Source organism: Pan paniscus, chromosome 14 (genome assembly GCF_029289425.2).
Source record: "Pan paniscus chromosome 14, NHGRI_mPanPan1-v2.0_pri, whole genome shotgun sequence".
Classification (NCBI taxonomy): Eukaryota; Metazoa; Chordata; class Mammalia; order Primates; family Hominidae; genus Pan; species Pan paniscus.
In genome coordinates this window covers 30,803,661-30,826,146 of record NC_073263.2, presented here as the reverse complement: position 1 = coordinate 30,826,146, position 22,486 = coordinate 30,803,661, and the positions used below count along the sequence as shown (strand labels likewise).

The window sequence follows — 22,486 nt, the reverse complement described above, 5'->3', positions numbered from 1 at the left end:
AACCTAAAAGGTAATTCAAAATTATCTCGATAATGAGATAATGCCGTAACAGGCAGGCATAAAGGAGCTAAAAATACAAATGATCAAATATGGATAAATGACAGAAAAGGGAAAGAAAATGAAAAGGTCGCTTGCAGTAATTTAAACTTTCATGTCAACTCTATTTATCTCTTTGAATTAAAGTCTGTCTTTATCAGCATCCACTGGTATTATAATCACTTTGAAGACAGAAAGCCTACTGAACTTTCAGTCGGTACTTCCTTGGAACATATTTGTTATCTAGGCATGAATTCATATTTAAAACAGCTAATAATTATTGAGAGCAAACAAATTTAAAACCAACATTCTAATTCATTAGTTGGTTCTTATACATATTCATCATCCTCATTTGGGAAAGGGGTTTGATTCCAATATCACAGCTGAGTATTCTCACAATATTTTTAGAATGGAGAAGGGCCATTATTCTTGACATGGAGGGGAAATCATTAAAAATTTATATGTAGAAATATTAATAGTATGAATGAAAAAGCTAACATTTGAACATGGATTAAAATAGATGAATATATAAAATATCATAAATAACCTTAATTATTCAGCAGATTTGGTTTTGAACCATTTTAGTTTTTCTGCATGTCTGGAAATAATTCAACAATTAAACTACATGCTGCTGGTCTTTCCCTTGTCAACAGACTATTTGCCAGTATTTGTCATTTGTCCTTAATTTAACCTCTAAACCTAGAAGTACATGGGTTTATGGTCTCATTCAGTTTTATTATTCAGACTACGTGCTAAACTAGAAAGTAAGATCAGCATTAGGCAAAGGTTCTAAAAAACTGAACTTTTAAGACTGATTCCATTTCAACTGTATGTCTAAATTCCAACTATTACATCATTCTGAGGCACTGAACTGAGCTTTTAGAACAACAAATAAATTATGGTGAAAATTAACATCTGTTTATTGTTACAATTTCTTCTGTAAGAGGTAGGTATGTCTTATGAGGATAACAGAGATCTGTAATATGCTATTTGCAACATGTATCAGACAGATTTACTAGCCTTTAGAAATCCAGTATTCATTTATGGCCCCCAGCAGATTATATGTGATGTTATAATAACATACCTTCTAGGAATCTGAGTCTATATTACAAAAAAAAGAAAAGATTTCTCTAGATACCTGTCTTAATCATTAAATGTTCTTTCCTAATAAGATAAAATATTACCTCATTATTTAGAAATTTTTATTTTTATGAACAATTTACTTTGAAAAGCATTACTCTGTCCATTTTATAGCTCATATAAATCTATTTTAACTAATAATTCATTCACTCACAAAAGGCTGTAAAGCTCAGTATTTAAGGATCTGATTTTTGGAGCCAAATTCCTTCCTCTGAATCCTGGCTCTATTTCTTCTGAGCCATGCAACTCGAGTGAGTTTCTTATCCTAGTTGTGGCTCTGCCACCTCATTCTCTCATGTGAGATGACAACAGCAAAGGGGAGCAAGTGAGTTAATACATGCCAGGCACTTGGCATGTGGTAAGCATGTGATGACTATTAACAATATCATCAATTTTGCAATAATTTTTAGCAACTACTATGTACCAGGTACTGTTCTAGGAATACAGTAAACAGCTGTGATAAGACAGGCAGAGTCCCTGCCCTATTGGATCTCATGTTCTCATGAGGGAGAGAGGCAACAAGCAAATAAATCTACAATATAATGTCAGGGATAGAAGCCATAAGAACAGAGCCATACGAAGAGACAGACAGAACAGGACACTGTTTACCTATCAACACGGCTCTGCTGCACGAGGGATCATGGCCCCATCTGCAAGTCAGGAGGCAGCAAGGCAGAGAGAATAGGCTTTGGATCCCCTCAGAACTGAGGTATAGGACTGACTCCACTATTTTCTTAATCTCTCTAAGCCTCAGTTTCCTCTCTGCAAAACGGCAAGAATAACAGCAACTAATTCATAGAGTTAAATGAGCTGATGCTTGAAAACAGCATAGCATAGTGTACCAATATGAGCACTAAATTAAATAACGATGATGATGAGCACTCAAAAAAAGCTACAATAACTACTGTCGTTTCCAACTCTCTCTACTCCAAACCCTGGGCCCATAAACTAGATGTCTCACTAATCCCTCAAACTCCACCTTTCCAAAAATGAACTCATCATCTTAGCTGAGAGTAGCTCATCCTCTTTTCTTCATCCATTCCCTAATATCCAGTGATACCCACGATGTATTGCCACCTTCAATGACAGTCCTCAAGCTGCCCAAGATGGGAGTCTACCAAACTTATACTACATTTCTTCAAGGCTTAGTTCAAATGCCATAAAAAAGCCTTTACTGGCATGTCCAGATGGGGTCACAGCTTTCCTTGCCTATGTTCTCAGGGGGCCATGTTTGTACTGATTCATACAGCAACTCAACCAGTGGAATAACCTGCTCCCCCCACTAGAATGAGCCTCCTGGAGGGCAGGTGCCATTTCCGCAATAGGCACTGGGCATGGCACAGTCTACAGTGACCTACACCCTGGAGTGGCCATCCCTGCTGGGCATCACACACCACTGGCACCATGTTCATGGAGCCCCCACCTCCTCTGCACACTTGCATGTGCTGGCTTTGCACTTGGCCTCCACTGTCACCACTAGACACCCAGAGGAGGGAGGTCTAAAGCTACCTGCTTCTTGGGGCCTCCAGCTCCATACTCATCCAACATGCCATGCTGGAAGGGAGGCCCACCCTCCCCTGAGCCTGGGAAGCCCGAGCACCTGGCCTCCGTCTGCCTTAATGGGCTGAGCCCCAGTTCCCTCCAGACACAGGGTGTAGACTTCTCCAGGAAGCAAAGGGGTTCAAATGCTGGGCAACCAAAGAGAGACAAAGGGTCATGACACAGCCTTCCAAATGGTGTGAAGATTTCATTACTGTTGAGCAACTTGGCCTTGAATCTCAATGTTCTATTTCCTGTGATGCATGAAGTTCTATATAAAGACACATGTATAAAAGATGTTTCTAAGAATGCCAGTTGTATATGTGAAAAAGGACAGTATTATTTAAGTGAGAGAATGTGTATAAAAAAAAAATTCTATTTTCTCCTGGAGCATCCTGTCCAGGCCGTTGCCCAAAGTAAGTATTCAATCAATATTTGTTGAATGAATGGGTCAATAAATTTGCATTCAACAGCAATGCAATAAAGTCTCGAATTTAATAAATAAAAATACAATGCCTATCAATTTCTAAAAATAAAATTAACTTTTAGTAAACTATTAAGCATCCAACTCCTTTCACTTCAAAAGAAAAGTTTAATGATATACAGCATCAAAAAGCTGAGGCAATAAATCACACTCATGACTCTCAAAGTTAACCTTTTAATGAAGTAACTCACAGAGTCTCCCTGTGAATAAAAAAAAATTCTGAAATTAGAAAATGCCAGGCCATCTTTCTCAAGCTTCTTTACACTAATCTATGAAAGGCTTTGCTAGCTCTCCTGGCTTAACAAATGAAAATCAGGTGTTTTTAATAAAAAAAAAAAAAGAAAAAAGAAAAAAAAAACTAACGAGGCAAGGGCCTAACTCTTTTCAAGAAAAATAGTGATTTCCAAAACTTTCTGCAAACAGCAGAAAAAAAATAATTTGTAAGGTTGAGATTATGCCAAGTTTTAAATAAAGGGTTTATAGTCTCACCACAAAAGGCTACAAAATTAGAAGTGTCAGTTCTCTTCAAAAGCTACATAGTTCAGGTGGAGAGAGTATAGAGGTCTCTAAGCAGCTAGGTTAGCTCCATTTGGTCTAAAGCAGAAAATGTAATCCAACCTCTGACCCCCCAACCTCTGCCCCCAATAATGAAACCCTTTTAAGCATCCTGACTTCTGATTTTTTTTTAGAGGGGGGGGCAGTATTTGCAGGTTGCCTTGCCTGGAACCATAATGTATCTCTGGTTCTGCCTATTTCTCAGCTTCTGCCTTAATTCTAAACACTGTCCTACCCCTCTCCCCAAATATTCCTTCTACAGTGGCTTACTTCTCTGCTCCCCATCCAAAGTGATTCCCTGGGCAAGCAAGACCCTGGCCTTGTGCTGAGGTTAAAGTTCCTACTTTAGTGTCTTTAAATGGTGCCTGGATTCTTGCTTTACTAGAACCTACTGAAAGCAATGCAATTATGCTTTATCTTCTCTCCTTCATTGTTTCCAATTTAATCTTACGTAAAGTTCCTCTGGAGAACAACAATGGTTTTAGACAGGTGTTAATATGCTTTTGAAACTACAGGAAAGATTGTTTCAGCATGGGATCCCCTTGGTGGCTAGACCCCAGGTTCCAGAAGGAAAAAAAAAAAAAAGACTCAGGTGACAGCTTTGCCATCACAACATAAATTCAAGATACTTAACAGTATCATCTCTAGAACCTGAGCTGTTTGCTCTTTTGTTTCATGTAACTAACAAAATATTTAATATAAGAATTTTTACACAAATATCCACTCCAGAAGGAATTTTAAGTCAAAAAAACAGATGTCAAATCATAATTGACACAGATGCAGTGCACATAATAGGCATCTGAACAAAATAAACTCAAGCAGGTGATTTATTAGATCATTGCACAAACTCTCCTTATGGGTTTCTGTCTGTCTCACCTCCACTTTGCTTTTTGTTCGCATACCTCTTTAAATAGTCTCGATCACTTCACATTACCCTTCCATCTGTGATACAGGGAGGAAAAAAACAGGGAAAAAATAGCTCTTCTTCAAACTCTGTATTCCTCTATGTGCAGATCTGCATTTAGGAAGCCGTAGTCATCAGCCACATCCCCACTCTCACCGACCCTCCTTTCCATTCACTGCAATCTACAAAGATCACATTCCACTCCCAACACACACTTTACCCATCCCACAAACTGTTCCCTTACAAATTCCAGTTCCTACTTGGCATCCCAAAAGTAGACCTTCTGGCAATTCATGTCTTCATCTTCCAGAACTATGTTCTAAACCTATGTCCTCCAGCTCATTTTCCCTGTCTTTCCTGAGTGATTTCACAAAAGTCTTCCCTCATTCTCCTCTCAGGCTTCACATGCACAATTAGCACAGCGTCAACTCAAACTTTTTACATATTGCTACACAGCTTCAAACACGTTATCGTCATTCTCAAGGCCCCCAGGTGTTGTCTACAGATGTCTTTTTGCATTCAAAAATGACTAATATAACCATAGATGCTCAATTAATATTTGTTGAGTCAATTTTTTTTTCTTTTGAGATGGGGTCTTGCTATGTTGCCCAAGGTGGTCTCAAACTCTTAGGTTCAAGCAATCCTCCTGCCTCAGCCTCCTGAGTAGGTGGGACTACAGGTGCGCCTGGCCTATTGAGTGGATTCTTTAAAACACTGATTCTGTACTTACAAATTTCTGCTTAATGATATACTCACTTATATTATGAAATAGTTACCATCTACTTTATAAAAACGAGAATACGCATTCTACTAAATTCCTTTCCAATCCTTTGTGACAGAGCAACTTAGAATGATACTCTGCACATAGAATAGAACCTGATGAAGTCAGCTGAGTTATAGATTGGAAAGAACATATAATTATCAACCTCAGCGCCATTATAACTGCATGATAAGCTTCAAAACTGGAGATGGAAATGACTACTTACAATGACCCTTGTTGCAGAAAACAAGGGAAACAGTTTAACTCTTCTACTAACAACTCCGCACACAGTATTAAATGTCAGATAAAAAGTTAGTTTACGCTTTCTTTTTAGATTCATGCTGTAATGATGAAAAATGTTTGCGTTTTTAATAAGGCTGCATTTTAGCACCTTGAGGCAAAACAGGCATAGGTAATGACTTGCCTAAGCAAAGAGAATAGCTGGAAACAGATGCATAATCACAGAAGTCATTACATTTTTGCACCTTAATTTTTTGGCAGACTTTGTAGTCAAGTGCAACCTGACAGAGTAATGACTAAACAGCAGTTCTAGACATCTGGTATTGTGGGAGGAATATATATTTTGAGCTATCAGATAAATATTCAAATGATAAAACTTACTGCTGACTTCTGCCTCACCAAGCAACTTTTACGAATGTTCATGGTGGGCAAATTGATGAAGAAACCAAAATTGCAACCTTCATGCTTCACAATTGGGGTCCCAGGTGACATGAGGGTCCCAGACATCCCGTCCCTTACAGGCACGGTGCATACCTGCCACACCAAGCTGCTGAGACACCCCTTTGAGGAGCCAGCCTGCTCCCACCACAGCACTGGGACGCCAACAACTTCTGCCTCTTAGTTTTTCCCTTTCTCAGCTCCCACAGCTGACGGAGTCACCAGTTCTTTCTTGAGCATGTCCATTTCTTAAAACAGCCTCCAGTAGACGGGGCACGGTGGCTCACACCTGTAATCCCAGCATTTTGGGAGGCCAAGGCGGGTGGGTCACCTGAGGTCAGGAGTTCAAGAGAAGCCTGGCCAACATGGTGAAACCCTGTCTCAACTAAAAATACAAAAAGTCAGCCAGGCGTGGTAGCAGGCACCTGTAACTCCAGCTGCTCTGGAGACTGAGGCAGGAGAATCGCTTGAACCCAGAAGGCAGAGGTTGCAGTGAGCTGAGATCGCACCACTGCACTCCAGCCTGGGAAACAGAAGCAAAACTCCATCTAAAAAAAAAAAAAAAAACAGCCTCCAGCTAAGTTTTAACTAAGGAGCCCTCCTGCCTCTTTAAAGTGACTTTGCCTCCCTATGCTTTGTGAATTTCAGCATTTGATTCTCAGAAGTTGATCTTATTTCTCTATTTTCATTTAGTTTCAGGTGAAGTTATCTCATCATTGCCCCCTAAGTATTGTCTACAGACCCTACGTTAGCTGTCAGCCATTCTTGTTCTTGGATCTCTCTTTTTTTTTTTTTGAGATGGAGTCTCGCTCTGTTGCCCAGGCCGGAGTGCAGTGGTGCGATCTCGGGTCACTGCGACCTCCGCCTCCTAGGTCCAGGCAACTCTCCTGCCTCTGCCTCCAGAGTAGCTGGGATTACAGGAGCTGGCCACCACGACCGGCTAATTTTTGTATTTTTGTATAGACAGGGTTTCACCATGTTGGCCAGGCTGGTCTTGAACTCCAGACCTCAGGTGATCCGCCCACCTTGGCCTCCCAAGGTGCTGGGATTACAGGTGTGAACCACCATACTTGGCCCCATTCATGGATCTCTAAAGTGCTATTCATGGAATAAAGTCAACTTTTAATCATACATGTGGCATAAAAAACTCTGTAAAAGAAAAAATGATCCAGAATCAAGTATAATTGCAAACCCGAAAATCTTTCTGGACAGTTCAACTTCCAAAAGACTTGTTAACCCAAAAATGAAATTACCTAAGCTGTAACAGCTCACTCTGGATCTTGTGAGCAAATTAAAGTTTGGTCATAACTACTTGGGTGCTCTTAGCTGGCTTCATCCAAACAAAGAATTTCAGAACAATAACCGACCTTCGTATAATTAAAGGGAAGCTTCCTTATTGCTTTAGTCTAGGCTCTACTTACTATCACAGAAATTAAATGCTGGGGGTGATGGGGGTGCATTGCCTAACAATATTGGTTAATTACATGCCTTTAAACGTAAAACCAATGTTGCCACCTAGTGGCAATCTAAGTCCCCTACTCAACAGGTTGTCTAAACAGAAAACTGCAAATAAAGGACAATAAAAATTAAGTATAAGCATGATAAAGCTAAATAGATGCATAGAATAAAGCACTAAAAAGTCAAATACTTTAAAGAAATGTAGCTATTTCCTAAGCTTCAAAAGCTAAGGACAATGAATCAATGGAAATACAGGTTCTAATGCTGTGTGTGTTTGGCAATCCACTACGTGCTATGCGGGATGCAAAAAGGAATAGGGAACAGGTCCCACCTCCCTCTGGAGCCTGAAGGCAGAACAGATACACTGAAGGACAAAGTACACCTTGGGGGTGCATACGTGAAATGCCAAATGAGCATCCAAGGAAATAGGTGTCTACAGATGAAAATGTCCATCACAGTGGACTGAGGTTACCTGCAACAACACAGAGTCTGTCATAAATCCTGAAGGCATTAGTAAGTGACAGAAGCCAGTCACAAAAGGACAAATACCTATGACTCCACTCTTCGAGAAATCTAGAAAAATCAAATTCACAGAAACAGCAAGTAGAATGGTGGTAGCCAGGGGCTGGGGGAGGGAGGAATGGGGAGTTGTTCAATGCGTACAGTTTTTAGTTTCACAAGATAAAAAAGCTCTGGAGATCTGTTACACAACATGATTCCACTTGACACTGCTGAGTTGTACACTTAAGACGTGCATTTTAGGTGTTTTTTATTACAATTAAAAAATAATAACAGTGGTGGTGCCAGCAACAACAAAGCACACTGAGTGGGATGCATCCTGAGGTCAGTGCGCAGGCCACAGTCCCAATTAGTCAGGCAGTCTGAGACCAGTCTCTCTGAGGCCTCTCCAGAGAATGTCGCATTACTGATGGCAATTTGACGGGCCAGTCCTCAGGTAGCCAGCATCCCACACTGCCCCTCCTCTCTGTATCCCTTCGTATGGCCCTTCAGTCTGCTCTGACTCTGCCCAGCCCCTAGACACTGGTCTTCCCGCAGGGCCCATGGCTTCCCCTGGAAGCAGCACCTTCAAGCTTCCAGCCACTACCTATGTATGTTGCTGACTCTCAAATCTACCATCTTCTGGCCAAATCTTTCTCCTGAGCGTAAAACAAATATCCAGCCTCCAGCTACTCACACCCTCACTTCAGATATGACACCCAAAGTCATCATCACCCTCTAAACCTGAGAACCTGTCCTCAATCTCACTCAGCAGCCCCACCTCATCTGAGTCCCAGCTGGAAGCGTCCCTGCCATTCTCTCCAGCCTGGGTCCATCTCCCACCATTCTGGCCCTGCAGCACCCCTACGCCACCCCCAGCCAGATCCATGGCCCTGTCCCCAGCCCAGGGCTTCTCAAACTGCTGTGGTGGAGGGCACACAGCAGTCTGCAACCTGCCCTGTGCAGCATGGCCCAAGACTAGTCCCACGACCTTAGAATGAGGTTCCTCGCCCAGTCCTGGCTCTCTTAATGCCATTCTCCCTAAGGCCACCAGGGGATGGTTTTAAAACACAAACTCTACCGGGTCTACTCCTTAACGGCACTCCCTGGTAGTAATCCTCAACCAAGGGGCACTTTTAACTGTAATAGTGACCAGGGTCACTGTTACATGTATTGCCAGAGACGAGAGACGCTAAACACCTGTATACCAAAGAGATACACCTCAGAATACCAGGAGGGCCCTCAGAGAAGCCCCCAGAGAAGCCTGGCTCCCCAGAGGACATACAATTCTGCGTGACCATGATCCATCCTGACTTCCCAGGCCTGTGGCCCACACTGCCACCCCCCATCCACTGGCCCCAGGACAGCATCAGAGCCCACACACCTGTGCTTCCACCTCTCACCTGGCCACCTTACCTGCTGTCCTCCTTACCCTGAAAGCCCTCCCCTCCCACCTCAGCCTCAACCTAGCTAGTGCCTAATAGGTAGGCTCAGTTCCAGGCTCAGCACTTTCAGAAATCCCTCCTTGAGCATCACATCCCCTCCTCAGCTCCCCTGCCCCACTTCACCATGGTAAGGGCCCTCCTTTGTGTCCCAAGTACCCTTCTATCACTGCTCTTCCACCTTGCTTGAAAACTGCCTGCTTGGCCAGGCACAGTGGCTCATGCCTGTAATCCCAGCACTTTGGGAGGCCGAGGCAGGAAGATTACGAGGTCAGGAGATCAAGACCATCCTGGCTAACATGGTGAAACCCCGTCTCTACTAAAAATACAAAAAAAAATTAGCCAGGTGTGGTGGCGGGTGCCTGTAGTCCCAGCTACTCGGGAGGCTGAGGCAGGAGAATGGCATGAACCCGGGAGGCGGAGCTTGCAGTGAGCTGAGATGACGCCACTGCACTCCAGCCTGGGTGACAGAGTGAGACTCCATCTCAAAAACAAAGGAAAAGAAAAAAAAAAAAAAGAAAAACTGCCTGCTGATGGCCCTTCTCCTCTCTGGGACTGTGCATTCTTCAAGTACCAAGACTATGTCTTGTTGATCTTTGTATCCCCAGTACTTTGCCCGTAGTATGTCTTCAAATACCAAAAGAATGAATGAGAGGTTCATAGATAAATTCTGTAGACTAAGTGAGTCCTTGATATGAAAACAAAATCCTGACTTTGGCAGAGACATCGATTTGTCCCTCTGTATCCATGATCCCTTTCCCTTCTAAAGATTAGAACCCCTTGAGTTCTAGCTGAATCCAGGGCCACCCAACTAGACATTACACTTCCCAGCCCAAGTGTACCCACATGATATATCCTGGACATAGGTACATAAAGGGACACAACATATACAACTGCAAGGTACAAAATCCTTAAAAGGAAGCAGCTTGGCCTACACACACTGGAATGCAGAATGTAGGTCAGCTTCAACCAAGCAGGACAAGACACTTCATCCAAGTAACAGGACAGAGGAACCTGGAGCAGAGCTGCCTCCCCAGGCCCCCACCAACTAGACTGTTGGGTGGGGAGAAGTACATCTTCCATTTTTTTTTTTAATTTTGTTTCAATACTGAAGGATTTCCATCTTCTTTAAGTCACTGTTACGTTGTCTGTGTTAGTCAAGTGAATCTTCTGGTTCTTTTTCATATTATCTCCAAAAGATTTAATTATTCATAACATCATATTTTTCTAGAACCAACTCATACCTAATTTTTTTTCTACTCTTCTTCCTAAACTCTGTGGTTTCACTGAGAGAAGTAAATAGCTACTATATTTAATAAGAGGGAGGTTGGCCATTATCCATTTAAGAGTTAACAGGAATAAAATACATAAGTTACTTAAATTTTCATTTTCGTTTGATAAATTTCTTAGAGTCAATTCAATTGCCATATGCTGAATACCTACTATGTTCAAGGTGCTATGGAAGGATCAAAAGAAGTGTCTGCCTTCAAAGAACTTGTGATTTAATACAGCATGTGTGTGCATGCATGCGTACGTATGGCCGAAGGTCCATACTGTATGTAGGAGAAATACAAGGAAACTTCTATTACAATAGAGAAGAAAGTAACTCTGGGAAAGAAAAGATCATGAATTTCAAGGATTCAGTGCTTGGTTCTGAAGAATCAACTCATAAGACATAGTCTATTCTCTGCTTTCAAAATTTGTAAAATAATACACAATGAAACAAATAATACACAATGAAAAGTATACAATAGAAGTTTGTCCAAGATACAAAAGTGGAACCAAAAAGGAAGTAGCTTAGCACGGCGGCTCAAGATGGTGCACGGAAAACCTTTATGGGGATACATGAGCTTGACAAGAAGACAGGATCTACAATATACAAAGCCACAGGGGCATAGCATGTGATATGGTCTGAATCTGTGTCCCCACCCAAATCTCATGTGGAATTGTAATCCCCAATGTTGGAAGTAGGGCCTGGAGGGAGGTGACTGGATCATGGGGGCAGTTTCTCATGGTTTAACATCATCCCCCTTGGTACTGTCGTGAGGAGAGTGAGTTATTGAGAGATGTGATTGCTTAAAAGTGTGTAGCACCTCCCCTCTCTCTCTAACCCTCCTGCTCCAGCCACATAAGATGTGCCTGCTTCCTCTTCACCTTCTGCCATGATTGAAAGTTTCCTGAGGCCTCCCCAGAAGCTGTCATGCTTCCTGTACAGCCTATGGAACCATAAGCCAAGTAAACTTCTTTTCTTTATAAATGACCCAGTCTCAGATATTTCTTTATAGCGATGCAAAGATGGACTAATATGGCAAGTGATCCTAGAACCATATACTAGTTTGAAGTTACTGGCAAATAAAGCACAAGGGGATGAGCGGTGGAAGATGAAGCTGGGATCTAGAGACAGAAACTTCAGTTAATAAGCTCTGGTGCAACTGTCTTGGCACAAGGTAACAAGCAATGGAGGTTCCTTCTGCTCTGCTGAATCCACACCTGCTCAGCTGCCTACCATCTTGCCTCAATCCTGACAGACACCAAAGAGAAGTTATAACACATTCTCCATTCCTAAATACAACTGCCAAGTTCAGCTTACACAGGAACCTGTAACCATCCTCCCCAGAGCCTAGAGTCAGTTTTAAGCATCCAGTGCTCTTGTACCTGGGCCCTATCCTTTGCGGAGCCCCAGGGCCTCTCAAAGAAGCAGGCATACCCAGCCCCCAGCAACACCCTGCCAACTCTCATTTTTCTTAAGGGGAAGAGGAGAAGAAGGAATACTTTATAATTTCTATTGCTTCCCACCAAAACGTACCCACATGCCTTATCCCTGCTGTAAATCAAGTCCCAGGAACACTGCCCTGCTCGAAGGTGCTCTAAAAACTACTCTTCCCAGAAGAACAGAAGGGGAAAGGCAGGTAGAGAGCCAGCAATGAATATCCATTTGCACAGAAACAAAATTGGCCAAAAATAAAATAAGAGTGGATGAACAGTAGAGGAAGTATAGGGGCATATGCAATCAACTAGACTTGGATGGCAAGGGGCGTCGCTATTCGTATCCATGGAAAGGACCACTGGTATGGATTAAATGGGGAAGATACATAATCTAAAAAACACAAATCTGTATCTGCAAAACGAAAGGTATTGCTGGGAGCAGGGGCACATGCGGGTGACATAGGGAAAAGTGTGCTCTTAATTCATATGAGTAAGGGATGCCTAACTGTGGTTCTGATGTCATCACTGATCACAAAATTTGGGGTAACTGGCAAGGTCTGACTGAGCAAAATCCAGTTAGAGCTTCCCTGGATCTACCTGAGGGATGGATTACCTGGGCTCCTGGCTCCTCCTCCTCCCTGCAGCAGCCTGCACGTGGCCACCCCACTAGCGCCTCCAGCAGAGCAGATGGAAGAAGCCAGCCAGTCAAGGTTGCTGCATGTCTGCCTCTCTAATAAAATCCAGGAAGATTTAGTAGGAGAAAACCTCCAAAAGTTAGGTTTCCAAAAAAAAGAAAAAAAAAATTTTTTTTTCTTTGAGACAGAATCTTGCTCTGTCACCAGGCTGGAGGGCAGTGGCGCGATCTCAGTTCACTGCAACCTCTGTCTCCTGGGTTCAAGTGATTCTCCTGCCTCAGTCTCCTGAGCAGCTGGGACTACAGGCGCACACCACCACGCCCAGCTAATTTTTATATTTTTAGTAGAGACAGGGTTTCACCATATTGGCCAGGATGGTCTCGATCTCTCAACCTCATGATCCACCCACCTCGGCCTCCCAAAGTGCTGGGATTATAGGCGTGAGCCACTGCACCCAGCCAAAAAAGAAAAATTTTTAACTTATCAAGCTGCTCCTATCTCTGACTACTGAAAAACAATCTATAGCATGTGTTACTTTCCTCTCCCTTGAGAAAGTACGATGTTTCAAGCAGAGCAACCCAGAGAACCTGGCCTTGCAGGGACGCAAGACAGTTTGATACAGTTTATATATAAAGCATTTAAATATTAAGCACAATAAACCTTATTCCCAGCAGTTCCTTGCCTTGAATACTGTTAAGGCTGTTTATGTTTCCACGGACATTTCTGACCCTTTATTTTCCAATACCCATGAAGAGAAAGAAAACAATCTGTCACGCACATATGTCTCTTGTCAAAGAGTTCTTTCCTGGGAGAACAAAGGGATAGCATTTATCTACAGGCAAGCACTTCGGTCTTGAAGGACATCACAACGTGGTGCAGAGGTCTTGATGGACTTACTTAGCTAAAGAAGGAAAGCACCCATAGAGCAGCACAAGGTAGATCCTCCCTCACTCCAAACCTCCAGCATTATTCAGAGCAGCTTTATATTCTGTTCATGCCTATTTTAAATGTTATTAAAATGTACCTATATGCGTAGATTTTTCTCTCCATAATCCTTCTGGAATATTACATTATAAATCAACTCAAAAGTTAAATTAATGACATCCAATTAAAAAAGCAGATTAAGAGACTCATACAGGAAGCACTGCACTAAGATTAATGAAAATGTTATTCCAACATGAAAATTGCCTTAGAACTTGTTACCAAAATTTTGAACATTAATTATCTCTATTTTAAGCCTTGCCTTTAGAAAGTTATTTCTTCTACTTGCTTTTATCATACTTCGTGACAAATCTACAGTTGCCCCACACAATTATATAGTTCTCTTAAATTTATATATATATTTATATATATATATACACACACACAAAAAAAATTCAGAATATGATAATTTGTGCATTAGGAATTAACCAAAACGTTTTTTTTCTTTTTTTTTTTTGAGACAGAGTCCCACTCTGTCACCCAGGCTGGAGTGCAGTAGTGTGATCTTGGCTCACTGCAACCTCTGCCTCCTGGGTTCAAGCGATTCTTCTGCCTCAGCCTCCTGAGTAGCTGGGATTACAGGCATGCATCACCAGGCCCTGCTAATTTTCGTATTTTTAGTAGAGATGGGGTTTTGCCATGTTGGCCAGGCTGGTCTCCAATGCCTGACGTCAAGGGATCCGCCCACCTTGGCCTCCCACAGTGCTGGGATTACAGGCGTGAGCCACCACGCCCAGCTGACCGAAACATTTTCAACAACAAATACTCAATATTAAATAAGCAAAATGAGTCAGAGGAATTATTCTCGTCTAAATAAAAACTGATTCTCCACAGATCCAGTGTTTTGGAAAACATCAAGGTAATCAAGAAATACATAACTGGCAGACCCCCCAGCCATCGCTACGTACCTGTGTAAGATCTGCAGCCTGCTTTAAGATGCTTTTTTTTAACTGCTCTGCTCTCTTTGCATGAAAAGAATTACTTTGACTCTGGATGACGAATACAATTCCTTTTAAGTCTAGAACAAAAAAAAATAGTTTTCAGGTATTTCTTTTTACACAATTATTAAAATAAACTTGAAAACAAGTGAAAAAATAGCTACAAAGCAAACCTTCAGGCAGTAAACTCTTAATGGGAAAAAATCAATTTGTATATAATTCTAGAGACAAAATTTTCTCTCTTTTTAAACTGTTTCCCAAGCTTCCTTCCTAGAAGTTAGCAAGTAAATAAGCTGACTGTACCAGACCCAGTCTATGGCACCAAACTGAGAATGTGCTCCCGCATATGTCAGAAAGAATGGCTGAAAATGTGTGAAAATATCTAGAACACTAATCTTCCCAGTAGCTGAAAATCTAACTTTCACAAGTAGCTTTTTAACAATTCCCACATAATCCTACACTGTGCTGCTACCTGTTATGAGTTGAAACATGTCCTCTAAAATTCATATTTTTTAAGTCCTAACCCCCAATACCCCAGAATGTGACTTCATTTAGAATTGGGTCTTCACAGAGGTAATCAAGTTAAAGCGAGGTCATCAGGGTGAACCTTAATCCAATATAACCAGTCTCCTTAGAAATTTGGACACATAAATGACACATAGAGAAGGAAGATGATATGAGGAGACACACAGAGAAGATAGCCATCTACAAGCCAAAGACAGAGGCCTGGAACAGATCCTTCCTTCCCAGCTCTCAGAAGGAACCAACCCTGCCCACACCTTGATGTCAGACTTCTAACCTCCAGAACTGTGAGACAATACATTTCTGTTGCTTGTACTAAGCCACGTTTTGTGGTACTTTGTTATGTAGTCCTAGCTCACTACTACACTACTTCAAGAATGTTCTGAATGGTCCTTTAAGGTGACACTCAACAGTAACTGCCCATCTCCCATGAGTTCACAAGGGTTTGCAAATAAGTAACTCAATAATCCCTACCCTACCTCATAAGGCACCTAGCCAGGATTAGGTGTTATCTCCAGGAAACCGGCCACAGCAATTCCTCAGCAACAGGGCTTTAGCGTGAAGTCCTGCATAAAGCCCATCTATAACACCCCATGCTGGCAGTATTCACCAGCCTGCTAGAGATGCACCTGAAGGCAGCCAGCTTTTTACAGCGGCGAGCAGGAAGGAAACCCGAGTATGTCCTGCCCACAAAGACCATCAGAGGGCTTGCCAATGGCAGTAGCAAGGCTGCCTCCCAGAGAAACACGTTAGGCCTCCCCAGGTTCTGGGCCTATAACAAAGAAATGGATAAAACAGTGATTGTGTCAGCACCCTGCCACCAGACAGGAATGTTGGCAGAGGAAGGTGCCACATAAATTCTAGCCTTCAGCCAGATTGTCAGCAAAGCCATGTGGGGACCTTTCCCCCACCATGAATCTTTCTCTTTAACACCTCAGCTCAGAGAACCTAATTTGATTTTAATTTTATTCCATTATATTTTATTGTTCTTATGCTCTATTCTATAGGTCCATTCATTTATTCACTTGCTCAAATATTCACACAACAGATAGCTCCACAGTGAGCCATCTAGATCCTAAAAATAATCTAAAATGCTCTTTGGTTAAAACTAAATAAAATATGTAAAAGGAAATGCTGAACAGCCTACTGAATATGACCTAATTCCTTTTCTTTAGGAGTTTATATAAATAGGAACATTCCATATACCTGTCTCTATTTTAAACCAGCTTCTTGGCTTTATATGTTGGACACATGGGTAAGACTTAAATGGGTGTCTTCAGTTTCAACTGAATTCTTATCTTGGATCTACTACATCTGAAACATTAATATAAACTCACACATCTAAAGAGGAGTTATAAGGATTTCTTTTTGTTAAGAATGGAGTAAATAAGCCTCAGAGAATAATTTTTTTAAAATTTAATAAAGAAGATGCACATTCCCAATGACCCAGAAATTCCACTCTTATTAATCATCCTTGAGAAACTCAGATGTGTGCACAAGGATATATGACAAAAGTGTTTACAGTGGCACTGTGTAAAAGAAAAAAATGGGAAGCAACAAAAATATCCACTAACAAGATACATTAACTTGAATACTATGCAGCAATAAAAATTAACCAGTATTACATGTATCAATCCAGATGGATAAATCCCATAGTCATAATGCTGAAAAAAGGAAGTTGCAAAAGAATAACTATATAATAGTTTGCAACAATATAAACATAAATATATTAAAATGTATATATACCAAACATATACACACATAGCATGTGAAGGTATAAAAGATTACATGAGTATGATAAATACCAAATCAGGATAATGGTTAAAAGGTTTCAGCAGTGTTAATGGTATTTAATTTCTTAATCTAGGTGATATTTTCTTTCTTAATCTAATGAACATATAATACATGAATGTTCATTATATTATTCTCTTTATAACTTCTTATATGTTCAAATTATTTCCTAATACATTTTTTAAAGAGTAGATTTCTCTATCAAAAGGTTAATCCTAGCTGGGCATGGTGGCATGCACCTGAAGTCTCAGCTACTTGGGAAGCTGAAGTGGGAGGATTGCTTGGGCCCAGGAGTTTGAGGTCAGCCTGAGCAACACAGCAAGACTACATCTCTAAAAAAAATAAAAATAAAAAAAAAAGCTTAATCCTGTGCTCACCGCTCATCACAGTAACCAACTCCTGCCACTCCTACCAGCTCAGCAAAGCTCCCACTGTCTTCTCATTGAAGACAACAGCATTTCCGTACAGGGAAGAGGATTTGCAAGATTAAAGAGCAAATTCTTCCCATACCTGGGTCATGTCCTGTGAGTTGAATCTGTCCTCTTTTTAACATAGCCACTAAGAAATCATGCTGGCCTCTCCCTTTTTCCTATACTTCAATCATGCATGCTTCATTCATTCATTCAGCAAACATCTTCTGAGTACCTACTAAGTGTAGGGCTCTGTGATACAAGAATGAGTGAGCCCAGTCGCAGCCCTGGAGTGTCTGAGCCTCATTCATAGGCAGGCCATTATAACACAAAGCAGTAAGTGGAAAGCCAGAGCTAACTGAGCACAGGGCACTGGAGCCCAGACAATCGGGGGCGAGTGCAAGGAGAGCTTCCAGGAGGAGGTTATTTCCTGAGTTTCCTTTAAAAAGCAGCAGACACACACACAGAGGGTAGCAGATCAGTGGGATCACCACAGAGCCCACAGCCTGTGGTATCTCTGCAGTCTCCCTGAGTGAACGACCATGTCTGTCAGGCATTTCTGAGAAAAGGAGCACGGCGGGGTACAGTAGGTGATAAAGTTAGAAACGGAGGCAGATCCGTTAAGACAAATCATGAGGGATTTATATACCATGCTGAGAGGCTTGGGCTCTAGATTAATCACTTTCAAATGGGGGAAGGGCCTCATGAGCCAAGTGGGGTCCCAGGCAGTGGGGACTTCCCAAAGGAGGGAAGGAGGACACTGTCCCGAAGATGGGGGAAAAAAGGGGTGGGAAGACCCTCCCCACAGAGGGAGCAGTGAAAGTTTGGGACAGAATCAAATTTAGGGCAGGAAAATACTAACGGTTAGGTATACCCAAGGAACAGGACGCATGGGGGTATTATCGAGGACAAGGCTAAAGGGGAGGGGAGCTCCTGCAACCCTGATCATAATGAATGCCGGAAGATCACTGACATGCTAGTCAGCCCCAACCCATTCCAGAAAAGAACCAGGTTAGTATAGTTAGTACAGTTCGGTGCTGAAAACAGCTTATGTGTTTAAATTCCTGCTGTTCTTTATACCAGTACCAAGAAATATTTTCTGACATACAGCCTAAGCCGTCCCTGCACTGAATCACATTCTGGCTGAGTCCAGATCCCAGAGCTTATCTTGGTAGCTGTCTTCTCTGTGTATGCCATCCAACCACCTGACTCTTAAGCTCCTGCTGCCCAGTCCACAGAGCTAAATAAGACAATTCCACGATTTCCTTATCATCTTGGTTGCACTTCTTTAAACTCACTGCAATCTGCCTTCAGCAAACACTGTCACAACTCAAGATGGATCATCATTGTTTCTCCCCCAGGAATGGGCAATAAATGGGCCGCACACTAAGTGCCTGACAATAATAATCAGAGTGACAGGCTAAAAGGGGAAGATAAAGAAATTAGCCAAGGATACCTAAAGGGCCAATGCAATGCCAAAGCCAATGGTGAGTGGCAGACAGTGCTCAGGAAAGGCAGCAGGACAGAGAGATAGTTAGAAAATGGATGCTGAAGAGCAATGATTCTTCTATGAAAGCAGAAGAAACCAAATGCTCTCTATGTCTTCAGTTGCTGAGCACCTACCATGGGCCAAGCACTGTACTGTAAAGTGCTCATCTTCCTGGTCAGAAATTATCTAGAAAAATGGGTTTCATCATGCTGGTGCTTTTCTGATGAAAAACCAATACGATGTACTTCTGATATAAGCTGTAACAAGCAGCCTTATGATTTAAAGCTGAGGAAAAAATATGCATGCATACACACACACCCACAAACACACACACACAAAGCGGGCCACTCCAATTATGTTTACTTGGTGAGAATAATCATATACTAGTGAATCTATCAATTAGGCAGCAAGCTGAAGGAGAAACAGCATCCCGTGCATGGAGGCTATCTCCCAGCTCTGACTGTGAGCCATGCTCTCGGTGCCCTGAATCTACTGTTGTCACTGCAACTGCCCAGGATCTTTAGTAGCCTCCTGGTCTTGTAGGCTCACACAAAGATTGTGACAAAGAAGTCCCCTGGGTCTTTTTCAGATGAACTGATACCAAGTTAGGTATCACTCGACTTGCCATGTGCAATTGCAAGAATATAAATTTACTTGTCCAAGGTAACTTCCCCTTTGTAGTTTCAAGCCCGTGTTCCAGACTTGCATCATTAATTCATTTAATAAACAGAGACTCATCTGCTCCCATAAACTACAAATAAATGCTCAAAGCCACAGAGTTGGTAGCAGGGAAGAAAATCTCCACATGGAAAGGCGTGGCTAAACCATACAGGGTGTTATAATACAAAGAAAAAGCAACAAATTGACGTGGTTCCTTAAATACAGCTGCTCGCAGACCCCAAAACACTCCCCTGTGGGCCCTAGATATGCGTGCCCAAGACAGGTCATCCTCCCACTTCCACCCAGGGGTGGGGGTCTCTCCTGAACTTCTGCACCCCTCAGAACCCAGGCCCAGGAAGGGAAGGCCTAGAAAGGAACACTTTCCTTTATCCTTTTCCCTCTTATCTAGAGCTCGCCTTCCAGGTCTCCATGGAAAATAGTGGAGAGGAAGCAAGAAGAGAATATTGTTCCCTTCTTGTTTCCTGGAACCCAGGCTTATCCATCATGAAACTGGAGGTGAGCCAACCCCCTGTGTCTGAAGGGAGACTTCTCCCATGGACCGCATACCCCCTGACACCATAGGCTTCCTGTGAGGTTCCACTGCTACTGGTGTCCAGGTCCTGGCTGATTGTGTTCCAGACTTGGGTCATTCCTCCTACCCTGGGAGGAAAGACATTGACAAAATTCACACCCTTCAAGGACAAACTCACCCCTACACACAGAGGTGTGGCCTTACACACTGGGCATGCTTCCCATTAATTTTTTTTTAAAGTCTAACTCCTGGTCACATTTCTGAAGATACTTACAAACTATGGCGGAGAGGGTGTTTCAAAAGGAGTACAAATAAGGAATGGGCAATGATAGAAGTATGATGCCTTACAAAGGAAGGGGTAACGGCTTCCAGGCCAGGATGCTCGGGACAAGTTTGGCAGACGTGACCGGTGAGCTGACTCCTGAAAGGCATGGAGGTGTCTGCAGGTCAGCAAGTGGACAGCCTGCTCCCGGACGGCCTGCGCTAATGTCACAGCTTGTTCTGTTCTCCCACATCATGTGGGTCCTTAATAACAGGGACCATGTCTCCTTTCCCTCTGCATTCCCCCAGAGAGCCCACCAGGCATGGTGCTTTATCCTTACTGGAAGCTCAATGAATGATGCCAGAGGGAATTAAATCCAACATATCTCACTGAGTAAACATAAATCCACCACATGCCAACATGCCCATCTGAGAGGTGTTCGCCCCACATCTTCAGGAGAGCAAACGTTAGGCTGGGCCAAAGACAGAATATCTGAACAACAATATTTACCCCATAAATAAAATCAGAAAAAAATCACTTCATGGAAATATAATTCATACAAAATATACCTAAGTACACACTCTTAGGTAAAAAAAAATCATTACTTACCTATGTCATTTTTCCTTGATATACCACTTTTCTCCAAATCCTGTATTTTAAATGAAAGAGAAAAAGATGAATCTCAGTACATAACAAAGTCAGCAGTACACTGAGTAAACATGCACGGTGCATGGTATGTATCAGCACATGGGAGGAAGATTTGAAAAAGGGAGCTTGGAAACACGTCCCTAAAGAAATGAGACCGAAACCTAAGGGACCACGGAGCAATGATGTACTTCTGTATCATGACAGACTTCTTAGTTGGGGCTGTGCCCTTCTCATGTGATCTTGGGCAAGTCGATTGAGCTGAAGCTCTTTCCTATTGTGTAAGATGCAGTGAATGTTTAACTGGTTCATGATATTCTCAGGAGGGTCCATTTTTAAAGCCCAGTAAACCATAAAGCATTAGCAACATATCAGAGGAGTCTCGAACCTGGCAGGGTGCTCCTCATGAAGATATGTTCTACTAATTATTGCACTTTATCATCTTTTGGGTGCAGTCATGCTGTCTTCAAGAATGTTACCACAATGTTCTCTCCAACCTGAGGAGTAGTCCTAGGGGCCTGCACAGGGCCTCAGAGGCCAGCCTATGGTGGTCACCAGAATTCAGGAGCACAGAGGCCGGGTGTGGTGGCTCATACCTGTAACCCCAGCACTTTGGGAGGTCGAGGCAGGTGGATCACAAGGTCAGGAGTTCAAGACCAGCCTGGCCAATATGGAAAACCCCATCCCTACTAAAAATACAAAAGTTAGCCGGGCATGATGGCAGGCGCCTGTAGTCCCAGCTAATCAGGAGGCTAAGGCAGGAGAATCGCTTGAACCCAGGAGGCGGAGGTTGCAGTGAGCCGAGATCGTGCCACTGCATTCCAGCCTGGGCAACAGAGCAAGACTCCATATCAAAAAAAAAAAAAAAAAAAAAAAAATCAGGAGCACAGAAGGGGCACCTTAAGAGCTGGAGAGCTCCAGACACAGAAATCTGGATGTGGGCACAGAAATACCTGACCTCGACTCTGTGTAAATCAACGGAGGAACTCTCAAAAGATTTATCTGGCAAAGTGCAAAGTGTCAGCAGCTAAATGTGCCATTTTCATTGTCTTCTCTGCAGACTAAGAAGGAATTTTCTCCCTAATTGCCCTTTCTTGCTTTCAACAGTCATATGCTATAATTATGACAATGGGACGGTGGCAAATATCCTTCAATTTTCTTCACAGACTGCAACAAGAAATGTGGTCGTGAGCCCTTACCAACAAAATTGGGAGCGGCTTAAAAGCCAAGAGACGTATCCACAGAGATGCATCCTCTAAGAATACCAAAGGGACCATGACAACACTCGGGGAAGAGAGAGCTAAACACAGGGAAGCGACTACCTTTAGTGGCATATTCTGAAATTATCTTTGTCTCGAGACTAGAAATGCCACTGAGTAGAGGAGAACCTATAGTTATATGCTGATTTGTTAACTCTCAGG

At 42.4% G+C, this 22,486-nt stretch overlaps 1 protein-coding gene across 1 annotated transcript in view; it reads right to left on the bottom strand.

Moving 5' to 3' along the window:
* The window catches only part of B3GLCT (beta 3-glucosyltransferase), a 125,413-nt gene that overhangs the window by 81,408 nt on the left and 21,519 nt on the right, over window positions 1-22,486 (bottom strand). Inside the window, exons 3-4 of the mRNA XM_034936537.3 lie at window positions 21,030-21,069; window positions 14,725-14,834 (exon numbers count right to left, since the gene is read on the bottom strand). Coding sequence (XP_034792428.1) covers window positions 14,725-14,834; window positions 21,030-21,069 — 150 coding nt within the window. The remainder of the gene's footprint in view (window positions 1-14,724; window positions 14,835-21,029; window positions 21,070-22,486) is intronic.